The 17,565-nt window shown below is 42.1% G+C and overlaps 3 protein-coding genes across 5 annotated transcripts in view; 1 reads left to right on the forward strand and 2 right to left on the reverse strand.

Moving 5' to 3' along the window:
- The window catches only part of ino80 (INO80 complex ATPase subunit), a 39,481-nt gene extending 31,928 nt beyond the window's left edge, over positions 1-7,553 (reverse strand). For 2 of the 3 annotated variants that reach the window (XM_085246601.1, XM_085246599.1), the window contains exons 1-15: positions 7,369-7,552; positions 6,083-6,142; positions 5,523-5,715; positions 5,043-5,200; positions 4,857-4,924; positions 4,568-4,714; positions 3,968-4,088; positions 3,635-3,840; positions 3,489-3,542; positions 3,132-3,335; positions 2,809-3,013; positions 1,385-1,452; positions 1,080-1,301; positions 670-750; positions 118-213 (exon numbers count right to left, since the gene is read on the reverse strand). In XM_085246601.1, coding sequence (XP_085102727.1) covers positions 118-213; positions 670-750; positions 1,080-1,301; positions 1,385-1,452; positions 2,809-3,013; positions 3,132-3,335; positions 3,489-3,542; positions 3,635-3,840; positions 3,968-4,088; positions 4,568-4,714; positions 4,857-4,924; positions 5,043-5,200; positions 5,523-5,674 — 1,782 coding nt within the window. In that variant the 5' untranslated portion in view covers positions 5,675-5,715; positions 6,083-6,142; positions 7,369-7,552. Of the gene's footprint in view, positions 1-117; positions 214-669; positions 751-1,079; positions 1,302-1,384; positions 1,453-2,808; positions 3,014-3,131; positions 3,336-3,488; positions 3,543-3,634; positions 3,841-3,967; positions 4,089-4,567; positions 4,715-4,856; positions 4,925-5,042; positions 5,201-5,522; positions 5,716-6,082; positions 6,143-7,368 lie in introns of all 3 variants that reach the window. The other variant, XM_085246600.1, reaches the window with a different exon arrangement.
- A 585-nt stretch (positions 7,554-8,138) lies between these two features.
- Positions 8,139-14,093, reverse strand: vps18 (VPS18 core subunit of CORVET and HOPS complexes). The gene is made up of 9 exons (XM_085247486.1): positions 13,648-14,093; positions 13,414-13,555; positions 12,500-12,591; positions 11,869-12,119; positions 11,340-11,693; positions 9,964-11,226; positions 9,580-9,789; positions 9,047-9,283; positions 8,139-8,939 (listed from the first exon to the last, which is right to left on the reverse strand). The coding sequence occupies exons 1-9, from the start codon at positions 13,748-13,750 to the stop codon at positions 8,643-8,645; spliced, it is 2,949 nt and encodes a 982-aa protein (XP_085103612.1). The 5' UTR covers positions 13,751-14,093; the 3' UTR covers positions 8,139-8,642.
- Positions 14,094-14,447: 354 nt separating this feature from the next.
- On the forward strand, positions 14,448-17,111 carry rhov (ras homolog family member V). The gene is made up of 3 exons (XM_085247630.1): positions 14,448-14,787; positions 14,950-15,008; positions 15,262-17,111. Exons 1-3 carry the CDS (start codon positions 14,448-14,450, stop codon positions 15,706-15,708), a joined length of 846 nt encoding a protein of 281 aa, XP_085103756.1. The 3' UTR covers positions 15,709-17,111.
- The last annotated feature ends 454 nt before the right edge of the window (positions 17,112-17,565 follow it).

Raw genomic sequence — 17,565 nt, forward strand, 5'->3', positions numbered from 1 at the left:
GAGAGAGAAATGCATTGGCGGAAGAACAACAGAAATGACGAATCAGCAGTTCCTTTGGACGTGCTTCTGCAGATGTTTCAGTGTGTGTGTGCTCGCTTAGCCACGATGGGTTCTCACCTTGAATTTTGGCACAAAGCGGGTGAACTCCTGATGCCAGTTGTTGAGTGTAGACGCTGGAGAGATGATCAGGAATGGACCCCAGATGTTATCTCTCTGTTGCAGGAACAGAAAAGCAAATATAATGTCAACCACCGCAACAGGTGGTCTGCTGTGCTTGTGTGAGCAGCACCCAGAAAACAGGAAGTCCTGGAGGGCCTGTGAAGCCCACAGCATGCACCTTCCTGCCAACGACAGTTGACTGAAAAGCTCGCATTTCCACCTTTTTTTTTTTTTTTTTTGGCCTTTGGGGTTGTGAGACTAAAAAATGTAAAGAGCTGGCAAATCAGCTCTTCAGAGGAGTGAAGTCATATGACTAATTCATTGAAATGTTCCAGCACCTGCAAAAAGCCAGAAACTGGGGACCCTTTAAAGGATGCAGGTGCAAATAGGCTGCCTTTTAGATGTTTTATCACAAGTCGAAAACAATGGTGGAGTCAACTGAATATTCCGCAAAGTGTTTTGGAAGAGTGTGGTGAATGAAACCTTTTGGCCCCCCGTCCTCTCTCTCACCTCTGCTAAGTGTGCCAACAAAGCGATACTCTGAACTGTCTTTCCCAGTCCCATTTCATCTGCCAAGATTCCATTGATTCCCTGTGGAAATGAAGAGCAAAAGAGAAAAGGGAAGAAGAATTAAATCACTCAGTGGGGAGGAAAAAAAAATATTAGAAAACATCCTAAAACTGTACACATGTTGACAAAAAACAATGCTAACGAACCCTGAATCATGTTAGTGATGTTACACTAGAGATTCATAAATTTTCTTAACCAAAACACTAATAAAGATTTCTTTTATACTGTTGGCCATTAAAAACTGCCCAATTCATAGTAATGAAAACAAACTAAAGGAATACCGAGAGTTTCAGAAAAGCGCAGCATAAGTCAGAAAAAACAATAAAAAAAATAAAATAAGACACGTGTACCTGTTCATAAAGGTTAGCCAGCCAGTTCATGCCTTTGAGTTGGTAGCCCTTGAGTTTTCCGTTGAAGATGGTGGGTTGAGGAATGTCTTCATCTGCGCGGATGGATGGGTTTGAAAGGCTGTAGCTTTCTCCAAACCCAGAGCCGGCTCCTTTGGACAAGCTGCCAGCTGCATGCAGGGACGCACTGCGACTGTCTTTAGCCTCTTCATCGAACATTCGCGTCTAAAGGAGGAGATTTGGACATTACTGCCAGTTGCGCTGTGTGAATTAGGGCATCTAATAAAGGATGTGCGTGAATTACTCACTCTCTCCTGATGAATCTGGTAGGCCTCTTGGGCATTCCTCAAAGCCTGGGATTTGTAGTATTCGCTATCTGCAATCACATACAATCATCTTGTGCATAAATGCATTGCAAACCATTTAAATGTAATATTTCTTCTGACAGAGTATATAGTCAAAACACAGCTAGTCTAAACTGAAATTCTTAGTAATGTATTACCACAATTCTTTATACTTAATCAAATAAACTGCAAATTATTATCATTAGTAAACGGTATAATAGCAACAATCATGATAAAAACAAAGTACACACTCTTTAAATTTTAACGTTTTTGCCTTAAAATCTTGCAAATGTACAAAACACGACATGTTACACTGTCGTTATCTATTTACCGAAAAAGCAAAATGCAGACGAATTGAGTAAAAAAAAAAAAAAGTACATACTTACTGCTTCCCCATGAATTAGCAGGAGAAGCAGCAGTCAGCTGCTGCTAAGCAAATGCACTTGTTTACCTGATCATCAGCACATGTGTTCAACAGCAGACATTTTGGGAGTTTGCTGGCCTGGAGCATTCATGTGTGTGTTAACTTAATGTGTTAATTCACCCCAACGCCAGACCCAAGACCTATATCTCAGGCTCTGCAGGCCTCAGTTAGTATGCCAAATGTTAACATTTGTGACAGAACAATTAGAAAAAAGACTCATGCAACGGTGATGATTTGGGCTTGCTCTACAGTGACAGGACCTGGGCACCTTGCAGTCATTGAGTCAACCATGACTCAATGACTGCAAGCTGTATGCCAAAGTATTCTAGAGTCAAATATTAGGCCATCTGTCCAACAGCTAAAACCTGGACCAAACTGAGTCACGCAACATGACACTGATCACAAGCACAGCCACAAATTTATGACAGAATGACTGAAAAAGAAAAGAATCACGGTGTTGCAATAGCCAAGTCAAAGACCAGGCCTAACCCTGACCCAAATGCTGTGATAGAATACCATCCATCCATTCGCTTCCGCTTATCCTTTTCAGGGTCGCGGGGGGCGCTGGAGCCTATCCCAGCTGTCATCAGCTGTTCTTACTTTTCCACACAACGCTTTTGCATTTTGACTTAGGTTTTGTTAAATACATAATGACACAGTGTAACACATCATGTGCTTCGGTTCATTTGAGGTTAATTTTAAGACCTACTGAGGACTAGATCATTTTTATCATGCTTGTGAATAGATGGAGAGTGTACTTTTGTTTTACCATTGTAGAGGAAGAAAAAAAATCTAATCTACAAGTAGAAGATTAGACAGGAAACAAACAGAAATGAGTTTCGTCCCATTTAATTTCACACTGTTGTAGTTGATGAAGGGAGTCAATATATGTATAAATTTCAGCCATCAACGATGACTACTAATTTCTTCTGTAATACATTAAACTCGATTGAGTCGTTCATACCATAGTCCTCTTGTCCCATGTTGACCATTACTCCTCCTCCAATGTCTATCTGTCTCTGGGCTGCAGTGTCTTCAAGTTTTCTCAGAATTTCCTCCTGTGCTGCATCTGCACCTGGAGCCCCCACGCTAGCTTTACCACTCATAAAATGAGCATACAGCTCCGTCTGGGTAATGAGAAAATTCAGTTTGCGCTGCTGACGCTTGGCCTGAGAGAGTCAAAAAAAAAAAAAACCCAGGGAGAAAAATGTATCTATATTTAGGATTTTCAAAAAACCTGTAATGGCAAATTAAAAATGTCTCCATAATAACTTCCTTGTCACAGACCTCTCTCATTTCTTCATCAAGTTTACGTTGCTCCAGGGCTTCCTTCTCGGCTCTCTTTCTGTGCTCCTTTTCCACCTTGTCATATTTTTTCCAGTAGAGCATCATCTCCTTGGTAAGACGCCGGGCACGGGGTAATGTTTCTTTACAGTTCTTCTGAGCCTGAATAGCTGCACGCCGGACCTCTCGCATGCACTGGTGAGCCAGCTAAGAGGACATGAATCACACGTTAAAAGTTACTTTTGCAATATACAGACATGGAGAGTTACCAACACGCTGAACACGTGTGCAAAACCAAAAACATTTAACAAAATGCTTTAAATGTACCTAGCCATAGAGTGCTGTGTACACTTTACTCACCTTTTTTGCATTGGTTAATACCAGATTCTTAGCAGAAGTCTTCTGCTTGAAGGACTGAAAAAAGTAGAAATGGGACAGTTGGCATTAGAAAATGTTGGAAAAATGGGACCAACATCAAAACAAAACTGACTCTTTGCTTAACTAACCTTGGGGATTTCTTTTTTGGCAATGGTGAGCCAGACTTTGCGTCGGCGAGCATTCAGCTGCTCGACGGTGAGATGTTTTTTCTTCACCATGGGCAGCGGAGCATCATGGGAAAACTTAGCAAATATTTTGGTGACGAAGGGACGCTCCTCATCCACAAATTCTCCCTCTCCCCGTTTCTTCTTCTTCTTTACTTTTTTTAGTTTGGCTACAAAAAAAAGGAAAGACATTTAAATGAAAAGGTAGATCTTGTTTGCGGTTTTAAAATATGTTTTTCTTGTTTGTTTTTGTTTTCCTTAAAGGCACTGACACTGGCATGCCTTTTTTCTTCTTACCCTTAAATTTCTTTTCATCTTTGATTTTCTTTTTCTTTGGACCCAGCAGATGGCGTTGTTGCTCATAGAAGGGATCATGAGTAGATAAGAGTCCCGTGCTGTAGTACTGATATTGGTGAAGCTGAGCAAACACAAACACACAGAGGAGCATGATACATCTTAATTAATATGTCTGAAGAACTTTGTTTTAGGTGACGAGGCTCTGAATTGGCTGATTTTCATTTTTTTAAAGTAAATGTCTTGTCCTGTACTTCTTTATTTAGTGGGGTTCCCCAAGGTACTATTTTGAGTCCCCACTTATTTGCTTCTTATATATTATCCCTGAGGCAAATTGTGCATGGCCATGCCATTGATTTCACCCAATTATATATTTCACCACCTGTTCTGGCACCAGAGCCACATTTCGACAGCTAAATGACGCTAAACCAGAAGAAATTATGAGAAACCACTATGAATCAAGCACAAGCAGAGTTATCTGCTCTTTTTGTTTTGTAGCACTTATTGATTAAGAACTTAATTAAGAAGCTTATTATTACAATGACATTAAATTGACACAAAGTATTAGCAATTAGTGTTCTTTATTTATGTGTGTATTTGTACCTCCCGGTCAGAGTAGAAGTTGCTCTGATGCTGCCTCGTGTAACGATGGAGCCTCAGCATGTCATGTAGTTCTTCCCGAGACATGCTGAAGTTAGCGTCATCTGAGTCTGTATCTGAGTCTGTGGTGTCATCACTCAACAAGATACTCTACATGAGAAAAAAAGTAGGTACAGGCATGGTTAAAGGAAGCTGAGAGCATGTGACACACAAACATATCCTATGAGAAAGGAAGTACCTATAAAACTAAAATTCTTCAGATATGAAGGTCAGTATTAGCCAGTGTAAATACCTTCAGCCATTTCCTGTTCTTCTTCAGCTTAGAAAAATTGTAAAGGCTTGTTTTATTTGCCTTTTGGTCTGTGAAACAAACAAAAAAAGAAACAACACAGGATAAATATGCATGAAAAGATTCATTAAACCAATGAGTGTGGATGTGTAGCAACATGTCACTAACACATTTCTCAATACATCTTACCTTTACCTTGCGGAAGTACTCCATTAAGCGGCTTGCCATCTGCCAATCCATCTCCTTGATCACACGACTCATTCTTTATTGTCAAAGCCGTATCATGAGTGGTGGCATCCAGGGATATCCCTGGCTCCAGTCCACCCTCGCTGTCATCGCTATCATCACTGCAAGAGAAATGTATGGCCGTAAGCTCAACATTTGCATCCTATTTGTATATTATCCATTCTCTTCTTAGACAGTGTAATGTAAAGCAGATGACAAGAGGTGCAATCAGCCATGCAAAACATCTAAATTTGTATATATGTATGTATGTATGTATGTATATATATATATATATAAATAAATAAACACAATATACAGTTTAATTTTGATAAGATGGGAAGATTGCTGCAAACACTTCGTTTTTTTTTTTTATAGGTGGCCAAAACAAACCTTAGCCTGGAAGCAACAAGTGAATGCCCACTATCAGCACCTCTTTTTCTGTACCTGGTTATGTCTCTGTTGAAGATAGCAGCGGTTTGACGCAAAAAACTGTCCAACTTCAGGGATCTTTCTAAGCGCTGCAGGTAGAGAGGTTTGGCTAGGCTGGAGGCCCCTGATACCCCAACCTCCAGCTGGCCACCCTGCCCTGACGCCATACACCACAGACCACCTCTGCCCAGCAGGGCAGGACCTTTTACTGAAGAGAGAAGTATGGAAGAAATAGATGTGCAAATGGCACAAGGTAAGAATGAGCAGTACAGGAAAGTTACATCTATGTGAAGAAAAACATTTTAATGTTATTCACCTAAAGAGTAAAAATGGTCCAGACTAAAAGGAACTGTACATTGCTTCATTTTCTCAGCTAATCTGGTATAATGGGAGATAATCTCCTAGTATGTTTAAAGATTTCATAATTACTGCCTACATTTTTTTTTGTCAAGGTCAGAAAAAAGGCACTTACACCAAAAACAAAATACTTGCCTCCAAATGCACAGATATGAAGTATGATACTGTCCATTCTACAAAATGTTTATTCTATTATTTTATTTTTTTATTGGACATACCTTCTCAATAATGGATGGCATTGATTTTCGATTCCAACACTAATGATCAAGATGAAAAGCCTACAAAATAAGAAATGCAGTCACACACTGACAATTAAATGGCAAAAACAAAAGCTTTTATTAGAAGCTCATTTTACAGTGCTGTACTAACAGTGTTTATGCACGTGATTTCAAAACGATAAAGGAAAAGTTAGTTTATTTGGACATCTCTATCGGTTTAAAGTAAAAATAATTTGCTCCCATGTTTCAGTATAAATACGTCGTACACTAAATTGTGCTTTGAACTCAATTTTGAGAATTTATTTTATTTTCAATAAAAAATAAGTTATGATACGTTATAATCAGCCATATATTATGCTCGATAGTGTGTCTAAGTAATCTTGGTAATCATTTTCAGTACTTGCAGTTTATTAAAAAATAAAATTAAACTTTAGGCATAGTGTAATCAATTAAGTGTTATTATGCATTAGGTCCTTATGAAGAGTCAGGTGGTTGTTTTGAGAGTTTCCATGCTAAAGTTAACTCAGCTGTCCACAACAATACCCATAAACAACACTATGGTATTTATTCACTTCACTTTCTGTGAGTTCATTTCCTCAAATGTAGCAGGCTGCAAGGGACTAAAGTTTAAAAATAAATACTTTTTAAAATAGCATTGCTATCGCGTCGTTACGTTGTGCTTTGGTGGATAGCAAAACCAAGCTAGTGTTAGCCAGGGCTTGCTAGCTAACCTTCAGCAATACTGTAGCTTCAAAGCTAACGACCGTTAGCTGTCAGCAAAAGCAGCATTGCCTCGGATCAGTGACAGTAAAGAGGCTCAATGTGCTGCTACAGACGCTCACTGACGGCTTTGCCCACGCCAGTTCAATTAGGTAGCACAGGTAGTTTTACTATAGCTAGCCCCTCCTTGCTATCTTTGTAACTTAGCGTATCATTAACGTTAGCTAGTTAGCTTATCAAATACTAAGGCGTTTTGACACCATCGTCCTCTCACACCATTAATATGAAGTATTTAAATCGGCCCTGTCTCTTTAAGGCCACCACCTCCCTGCCTAAACAATGTATTAAGATATGAAATCGGTTTAATGACAACTCTTTAGCTTGCTTGCTGTCACCATGCAGCGACAGCTAGGGCCTCCGCCCGCGCCTCTTGGACCCTCGTTTCGGATACGAGCCGCGGCTCGGTTGCTTGGCGCACGCATGATCCCCATCTTTTAATTCTTTCTCCCTCCCGGCCATCTTCCCCATTGCTCCTTCGCCATAACAACCACCGCGGAGTCTCTCACCTCGGCCCCGTGTCCGCCTTTCAGTCTCTCTCGTCGCTGCTGCCGACTCTCGGTTCTCTGACTCCAAAATGGCGGTTTGAGACGCCGAGCGAGTCTGTGAGCTTTGAGTCGGCAGCAACAGCGGAGAGGCGGCCACTTTCTGTTACTGAGAGAGCAGAGACACGACGCCATGGCGAAGGTACAGCAAGGAGCAGGCATTTTAATCAATCCCAGAGAGAAGGAAGCCAACCTATCCACGTCTCCTAGGACATGACCATGACAAAATTTTCACCTGTATATTTCGCTAATAAAATACGAGACAGCGCTATCATGCCTTTGGGTTTGGAACGTGTCTTTGCAACTAACGTAAATGTATCGATGAATTTCCGATGTTGATTGATCGTGTCTGCTGGCTGCGAAGATTACCGAGCTACGTCTTACGTCACTAGAAGGGAACTCCGTTTTAGGTAAAGTGGACACCGTCACAAAATTTTGAAAAAATGTGAGTAAGTAATTGGCTTAAGATTCTCGGAGGACAAAAACAACGAAAAACATATTTTATAATCTAATTTACCAGTTATGGTCTCTGATAATGACTGAATTATATAATGACTACAGGCTCATGGAGTTGGTAGCAAGGTTTTTATAATTAAAACTAAGAATTGAAGTTACTTATAAACCAATTATTTCTGTAAACTGAAATAAAAATAAAAATTAGACTTCGGAGAAATTAAAACTAACAGAAACAATAATTCGTTTTTTGCAACAATAAAATTAAATATACAGGAAAATTCTTGCACATCTGTTTATTGAACATGGCAAGTCCACCACTCTAGGCACATTAGCTTCCTGTCATCTGTGTTTGGATTATAGTACCAGTTGTCAGCCTCTCAAATCTTGATCCTGTCCTGACAATTGTAACTTAAAAGAAAAGAAAAACTTACACAACATAATGCAGTTAACAGCTAGAAATGAGTGTAAAGCAGTTGTATCCTTATATATAATCTGAGGTTTAGGCACATGTATGCAGTATACAACTCTAGCACAAGCATAGATCAGGTTGGTTTATGTCTTCTCTATGTTCTTCACTACATACTCCTAGTGCAAATGTTCAGTTTCAAATACTGACAACAAAACAAGTGCAGTTTCTAGAGGACAGAAGCTGATTAAGTGTTCAGCAGTAGGCACTACCAACAGGATATCGGCATGTCTCCGCTTAATGTGTCTGTCCTGTGGATCATCCACTTTCGCTGACAGATAGTGAGTTTGTAACGAAGAGAAAAAAAAGTCTTTGTTCACAGCCAGCTGGATTTCTCCTCCTCAAATTTCTGCGGATCGATGAAAGGCTTGTCGATAGATTTGATCATCAGTTCGCCGCAGTATACGCACTCGGATGCGACGATGTCATCAATGTCTGATTTTATCTGCTCACGGCTTGTGCCCGCAGTGGCCTTGCCCAAGCTTGATGTGTCACCCTCATCCTTTGGTGCTGGACGGTGGCGCGATTTGGATGATTGCGTGGTTGCTGCCAGCTTTTTATGAAGATCCTCCAGGCGATTCTGCTTGAAGGCCGACAAATGAGGAGTCACTTCCTAAAAAAAAACGTAGAAGGAGAAAAAAAAAGGTCAGAGGACATATTCAGATTGATTACTGACTGAATTAAATAAAAAGTGAAATATTCCTGTGTGCAGCAAGTTACCTGCAACAGGCAGTCATTGTGGAACATGTGCCCACAGAGGAACAGATAGAAGGGCCTGTTGAGCAATGGGAAGTCACAAGCAGCACACTTTTCTTGGGAATCCACTACACCATACTTGTTCCTCATTTCCTGTATGTCTTCCCTAATACGTTTTGCGCTCTCTGTGGCCTCTTCCATTTCCTGCTTCAGCTCTTCAATGTGCTGGTTGTACTCCTCCAGCGAAAGGCAGATGGCCTCCTGAGAAACCATGATGAACAGAGCATTAAGAACCTTCATTTGAAATAGTACACTATTTTGTGTCTTTGTGAATGCAGATGCCAGCCAGTATCACCCAATCTGGATATTCATCACCTACTACAAATAGAAAGAAAAAAGTGCCTAAAACCTTGCCCACTGCTTAAAGATTCTACTTATGAATACACAGAATGTGATTACTGAGATCAGGTCTCACCCGACCGCTCAATTTACTGTAAAAACACACACACTGAGGGAAAAAAAAAAAGACAGGAAAGAACATCCTACTTATTACAGACCTTAAAGTGGTCGATGGTGACAAAGTCTGGAAAGAAAGGAAGGATGTCTTCAATTTTGAGCAGGTTGCAGCTGGACAGACAGTTCATGGCTTTCTTAACATCTTCTTCCTTCTGCACCACATGCTTGGCGATTTTCAGCCAAAGCTTTTTCCTCAACTCCTCATCATCCTCTGGGAGGTCAGCGCAGGACTTGGCCAAGTCCACGTCTACCTGCGGACAATTAAAAAAACGACAAAAAACAGTGCAACAATTGAAATCGCCAACTGCTGTCTATAATTTTGATAATCTGGAAAAAAGAAAAAAAGTGACACAACATTTCAATGATTTACATATGTTCACCACTTCTTTACAAGCACTGCTGATCCATTAATATACATTACTTACTTCTAAAGCAAGATCCACTGCCTCCTCATACAGTTCCATAATCCTATAAACCAGCACACAGGCCTGCCTGTAGCCATGCTCCGCACACAGCCTGAGAGCATACTTGAGGTCGTAGTGGATCTCTGAGGCGTGTGTGCCTGCCTGCTCTAGATACCACAGCAGAGAGTCTGGTTTGTACTTTGCATAAAGCGACAGCAAGTAGTTATGGATGGCCTCCTCTGTTACCATCAGCTCATAAACGCAGAACTCCATGTAGCGGATGGTCTCATTGATCTGCTGCGTGCTGCCCATCTGGCTGTAGTTCATCAGAGCTGGGATGAGCTTCTTTGGGTCCAGCCTCTTGCCCATCTGAATCCACGCGTCCACCACGTTTTTGGGAATGTGCTGCATGAGCACCGGGGAGAACTTGTAAAAAAGCTTTTCGTCACAGTGCTTGGAGAGCACATCCAGAGCAGCACTGTACTCGTCGTGCTGGCAGTAGTGGGATATCACTCTCTCGTAGTCCTGCATGACGACTGAGAAGTAAACCATGTCGTCCACGTTGCCGTGGCTGGCCAGCAGATCGTAGATGGTGGAGCGGTTGTTGTACAGGCAGTCTCTGTGCTTGGAGCTGCCAAGGAACTGACGAAACTCGTCACGGGTTTCTTTGAAAATGACGCTGTTGCCATCACTCTCCAGCTGGCCGAGGCGATTCAAGTAGAGCTCAGCTAACCAGGTGACCAACAAGGTGATCTGAGTTCTCTCACTGGGTTTGAGATTGTTTAACTTCTTCAGTAAGAACTCCTTTAAGGCCTCCTCTTGTTTGGCTTCTATGAACTTGAGAGCAATCTCTTCAAAATAGTTCTGTGTTTGTGCATAGCACATGGCGCTCTCCAGATAGCGTTTATTCTGGAAACAGTGCTCAGCCTCCTTTGCCAGCACCATGTCCATACACTCAGGCCGATCGCGACAGTACTCCTTGGCCAGATCAAATTTATTCATGCTCATGTACATCTGCCAGACATCCCTGGACTCCCGCTGGATGTGATATCGAAAAACTGCCCGCTCAGTGTAGATCCACACCAACCCGCCAACTGGGTCTTTGATCATTTTCTTGAGGCTGCCAAATTTATCTGGGAACAAGTCCTCGTAAACCACTTGCCCGTTCAGAGTGCAGATGGCCTTAACTCGGTCATGAAGCAAGAGCAGGAAGTGGAACTGTGTCAGCACAATGGAGATAGGCTTGTTTTGATTAAGGTCAATGTCTGGAGTGTATTCCCACACCTGTTTGTGAAAGAGGAGATGTGGAGATAGTATATGACACATAAACACAGCAAGGATGAGATATTACTAAGAAAAATGTTAAAAAGTTTTCACACACGCTGACTGACATTTACCTGCACATCACTCAGCAGGGAATCAGGCCTGACGTAGTCAAGCTGACCATAAAGAACTCCATTACCCATCATCCAGGCGAACGCCTTGGGGGACGTTCGCAGCTTAGGGGTGTAGAAGGTGATCTCGCTGTGTCCCATATTGACTGGGAACTCCTGGAAACTGGGCAGCAAGTCCTGATTTTGATTGAAGATGGAACTGAAGCCTTGCTGCTCCGACCCCTCGGCTACCTTACCCACAAACTGGAACAGGCGTTTGCGTGTGGTAGCTATGATAAAGTACTTGTTCTCCAGGCCCCGCTCGACCTCCAAACAGCAGACTGGAGCAGGTTTGCCATCCTCCTCCACAGAGTGGACCTACATCAGGATGTTATCAATTATATCAAGAGGAAGAAATGAACTACATCAGGATTTTCTTCTGTTTCCACAAGTGCATTAAATGTATATGCTTATAATACAGTTTGAACAGTTAAAACTTACAAAGCAGATGTGGCTATCATGTGCTAAATAGCAGACGTAATCACTTTCTCACCTGTCTAAAGTATTGATCTGGATTGGTGTTAAACAAGCTGCCCTCATTCGCAGAGATCTCTGCCTCAAAAATGATGCCTTGACTTGTGCCAACCAGGATAGGTCCTGTGCTGGTCTCGTTGCCCAGCAGCTTGTTCCAGCCCACACTCTCGATGAGGTGGCCTCTCCAGCGGGACAAACTGCGCACCTTCTGGGTGTTCCTGTTGAGGTACAGACACTCACTGGTGTTCAAGCTGATCAGCAGATGGGAGCCTGTAACGGAAAATATGGAGGAGGTTATAGCTGTTGTTAAGCAGTCATAACTGTGACATAGCATTTATATATGATGATGATGATGATTTATAGATTGATGCACTGCCAGACATTTTTGTCTAATTGTTTTATCATATGAAACTGTTGTCTTTATCCAAGTTCAGACTCGCTGTGCATTGAGGTTTGTGGCTGCTAATATTACAGCACTTATGTATGAATGCTGAATCACCTCAGAATACACAATGACTAATCAAAATCAATTATTTCTCCAATTATACAACAATATATAATATCTGCATAAACAAGAATGTTCGATAGTAATTAGCAGTCCATTTATGATGTATAAACAATATTTTGAAAACTATTATGGTTTATCTCACCTGTTGGGTCCAAGAACAGTCTGTGCACTTTACTGTCATCTTTCCTTCCTAATTCAGTCTGGTTTGGTTGATCTGGTTTTGCTAAGTCAATCCTACACAAAAGAACAAAATATCTTGAAACTGATGTGCTGAATAATACAGCTGTCTTAACAACAAAGTTAGAACGCTGTGTAAAAATGTGAATAAAAACAGAATACAGCTAAACTAAAGCAAGCGTAAACACAACCTGACAAATGTTTAAAACTAGGAAGATTGTGCCCATTGTGAATTTGAGGTCTGAAAAAAACAGAAATGCTCTATCCATCTATTTTCTTCTGCATATCCAATTCACAGTTGTGATCGGACTGGGGCCTATTCTGGCTGTCACAGGGCAAATGATGGAGCACACTTTGGACAGGTGACCAGTCTATCTCTGGGCTGTTGCAGAGAGACATTCAGTTTAGGGTCCAACATATTAACCATACAGTATCTTCTAAACTTAGGCCTTAACTCTTTCAGGAAGACAATGCTAAGCATGCCAAACGTCATTGTTCACATATTCCACGGGCATAGCTGTGTAGTGACAGTGTGTGGGAGATTAAAAACACTTTTCAAACGAGAAGTCCATGAGCTGCTGTATGCAGATGAAATTCAATGCCGAGCACAGATGGGAAAACGTTTTTGATTTCCCAACAGCATCAGCTCCTCTCCCACACTGGCAGACAGTTGTTTAAATGAAAGATAATACAGCAGTGTGGTAAACACGTCCCTGATCCAAAACATTTTTGATTTACATTTTAAACTGCACCTCCATGTTTTTACAAAAAGGGTTAATGACGGTAAATTACAAAATAAAATAACAAAACCCAATGAAACTAATCAAAGCCATACAAACAGCAGTGAGCGTTTGAACTGCATGTCATTGTGCTATTTGCCTTAGCAGGGTGTCCTTTCCCAGACTCATGCACAGCTGATTGTTGCAGACAGCCAGATGATTTATCTTCTCAGGTGGGGTGAAATCAATCCTCTGCTTGTTGAATATCGGCTTCTCTTCTTCAAGCCTCGCGTTGACAAAGCCTAACGTTGAGAATATAAATGTCTGTATCAGCCAAATATTCCCCACTGCATCTTAGCAAGGAGCTTTAAAAAAAACGAAGAGGGCGACCTACCAGAATGGGTTATCCCGATGTTGGTGCTTGACAGGCGGCTGTGCTGCTGCGCACTTTGCCGGATGTTTTGAGAATCCTCGTACTCATCGAGAATTGAAGCCATGGTTAAAAGTGCCTCAGCTCACTTATTGAATGGATTAACAATACAGGACAGGAGCCAACCCTAAACCAACATGGGGTGGGAAAGAAAACCTGCTAGCAGGTAGCTAGCCAGCTAGCACAAATTTACCCGTTAAAGCTGCAGTAACGTATTTCCTTTCTCCGCGTGTGTCTAAGTTAAGAAACAAAAAAGCACAACAGACGCGTTTATTCTGCAGCATTAACACACGAAGAGAGGAAATTTCAATCATTCGTTTTCTCACACCAGCTAACTTAGCTTCCGCGTACAGAACGCAGGGTAGACCGTGATAATCAGGTGACACATGGAATCATGTGACCACTTTGGATGCAATGCTATCTTGTAAACACCAGGGAGCGTAGTTCGTCCAAAAGTGATTATATTTAGACGCTTAGAAAAAATATAAATAAATCCTGAGCGCTTTTGTCATTTACATGTTGTTCAAGTATCGGATACTTTTCATTTTTAACTTACAGACGGCAAAGAATTTGTATATAATATTTTCTCCTCAATGAATGTCTAATATATATGGGCTTTATTAAAACAAGCTAATCTATATATCTAGCTAATAGAGAGAAAAGCTGAGAGAAAGCTGTTGTTATTCTTCTGTCAGTGGGCGTGTCTATGCAAATCACAACCTGTCTGAGCACAGTAGTTACCCTAAATACGTCCCACCCCGCACATGTTGCTCCTCAGTCGTACTTCTACAGTCAGTCTGGTGGTATGTGTCAGAGAGAGAGGCAACCTACGGTATCTAGTGTCGCTGCGACCGGGACGGAGAAGAGTTTGCATTCAGAGGTTTAATGTTCGGCTCGACATGCCACCTCACATGGATTACTTTTACCACGAGTCCCGAGTCCCATCTGCGTGCGGGCTGACCCGGGAGGATGAGCTCGATCCCGCTGTCATCAGCTGTATGCTGGTCGGAGACGGAGCCGTCGGGAAGACCAGCATGATCATCAGCTACACCTCCAACGGATATCCGACAGAGTACAAGCAGACGGGCTTTGATGTCTTCTCCGGTGAGTGATGATTTTTAGTTTTTAATGACAGCACAGATTTACATTGAGTGGCAAGTTATGTTGGAAGTGGAATGGCACCAGAGTGCACGAGCTGCATGTTCTGATGTTTGAATTGGTTACTGTGTTTACTGTAAATTGACTGACTGATGTGGTTTTTAACAGGTCAGGTCCAAATTGACGGATCTCCTGTCAAAGTTCAGCTTGTGGACACTGCTGGCCAGGTATGGATGCCTTTACACTTGAATCAAGAGTTTCATTTAAGGCTGACACAAAATACCAAATTATCCACTGATGAGACCCTTTTGAATTTAATGATATGAGCTATGAAAGTACAGACCGTCACATCCTTGCTTAACCCACTGTGTGACTCACTGACAGGATTTCAAACTGAATGTTAATGGCGTATCTTTTTTTAGTGACTCAGACTTGGTACTCACTTTGATCGGCATTAACCCTCGCTCTGTCTCCACACAGGAGGAGTTTGACGAATTCCGTGCTATGTCCTACGCCCACACGGATGTCTTCCTCCTGTGCTTCAGCATGGTCAACCCCACCTCGTTTCACAACATCACCAAGAAGTGGGTACCAGAGATCCGTTCTAACAACCCGACTGCTCCCATCATTCTCATAGGGACTCAGTCCGACCTGCTGCTGGACGTAAACGTCCTCATCAACCTGGACCGATCCAACGTCAAGCCGGTTCTGAGCTCCCGGGCCCGGAGCATGGCGGAGAAGATCAGAGCCACGGAGTACATAGAGTGCTCGTCGCTCACGCAGAAGAACTTAAAGGAGGCCTTTGACTCCGCCATCTTCGCTGCCATAAAGAACAAAACGCGTAAAACCAAGAAGAGGAGGTTTTCTGACAGGCGAACCAAAGCGTTCTCCAGGTGTAGCTGGAAGAAGTTCTTCTGCTTCATCTGAACTCCTTGTGATTGTCGACCCTGTGGGTTGTGGACAGAACCTTGTTATTTATTTGATTCTCCTACTTTCACTTCGATCACATATTCAGTATGTGGCCACATAGCACTGTTTCCTTTTTTTTAAATGATTTGGCTTATTTTCAGTGGGATGCCAAATGGGGAAACAAAAGACACGATTGAGAGCACTGAGCTAACATCAGCAGTGACTACAGAGAGGATTCTGGGTCGTTCTCACATTGACCCGGGACAACAGTATTGTTTACATTACATTTACATGTTTGATTTGGTTCACATAGCCTGCGCCCCCTTGAGAGGATAGGACGGTGTGAGCTGACACTTCAGTGTGGGGAGATGAAGAGATCAAGCTCGGGCAGGCACAGGGAGAGAAAAGAGAAAAGACCAGGTCTTCATGTAAAGCTGTGAATTTGCATGGTGCTCTGCCTTTTAATGTAGGCTTGTGAGAGAGATAGAGAAACGGAAAGTGTCGGGTCTGTGTTTGAGCAGATGGGCGTTAGCCACTTAGCTGCTGTGTTCCCACTGCCTGACTGCACCAGCGATTTATATGAAGCAGCTGTGAGTTCACCTTGCTGTGTGAGCTGCCGCATTCTTACCTGCGTGCAAATCTCCCCAGGCTGGTTTTTCTGTTGCTATTTTCTGTCCTCCCCATTTAAGGTCAGCTGACACTTCTAATCAAGCCGGTGTTTATTTCCTGATTCACAATTGATAAAGAAAACACAGAGGGAGATTTTGTTTGTGACACATCGAGTCGGGCCGAGGAGCTAGTTTGTAAATCTCCTCGTCTTCAGGTAAAAGGTTGCAAGAGACCAGTGACCTTTGGCTTTTTATTCCCCTCTCCTCATCAATCTGCATCTGTGAAAGCTAGCACTGCAGGGATCCCGACTTCCTACCACCAACCATCTTCATCCCGGCTTTCTTATTTGCCTCTTCTTTGTTTTGTTGGCTCAATACGCTGCTTAAATCCTCCCGTGTGTACAGTTAGGGGTTGCTAAACAGCCTATGTGTGAATGCAAGTGTAAGGTAAATACACTTTAAAAAGACAAGCTTGTACCTGTGACAAATGTGTAAGAATGAAAACAACTTACATTTGCACTCCAGTGTTTTGTTATCTGGTGGGTGTAAACTTTTGTATATTTTGTTATGCTTCTCGTGGAAGTCAACTAAATGTTTAAACTGTTCTGTTTGTTAAAAACAGGTCTTATCATCGCGCGTAGGTTTATGAAATATCACACGAGGCACAAGTTTTAACAGGATTAATGTACTCTACAGATTTGTTATATTTTGTATCATTACCAAATCACCATTAATCTTAACCACCTTCTGATCTAAAGCTGTGTGTCCTTTACATGGAGTGATGTGATGCCAATAAATGAAGTGAAGCTCATCTATCTTCTGTGTTATGTATATATTTTTTAAAAGTAGTCTGCATTTGCAATTCACAGTTGTTTATGTGGTGTGATGCGAAGGAAAACTTTGTAAAAAGCCGAAGCACTGCTCTCTGCAGGGTGCCCGAAAGGTCCCCAGGATCACACCGGGTAGTTTTCCTGAACCACCCTCAGCCCAAACATATGATAAACAACCTCTGGGCTCCAGCTGTGCGTCGGCTCGATCAGTTCCAATGCAATCCAAATGACTGTTAATGGGTACTGGCAGTGCCATGCTGTGACTTGATTAGGCCTTTTTCCAAAATGACACAGGAGAGTGACATTCGGGGGAGAATGACTGAATCAAATGCACTGATTGAGAATAAACACTAGCGGTGGAGCACAGAACATTGATTACAGACTTTAAAGCATGCTTTTGTCTGAAAGGAATCTCTTGTACTCGTTTTTAAGCCCGA

The sequence above is a fragment of the Mchenga conophoros genome, linkage group LG15, assembly GCF_057382185.1.
Source record: "Mchenga conophoros isolate Kocher_MC1m ecotype Shallow Benthic linkage group LG15, M_conophoros_male_GT1.1, whole genome shotgun sequence".
NCBI lineage: Eukaryota > Metazoa > Chordata > Actinopteri > Cichliformes > Cichlidae > Mchenga > Mchenga conophoros.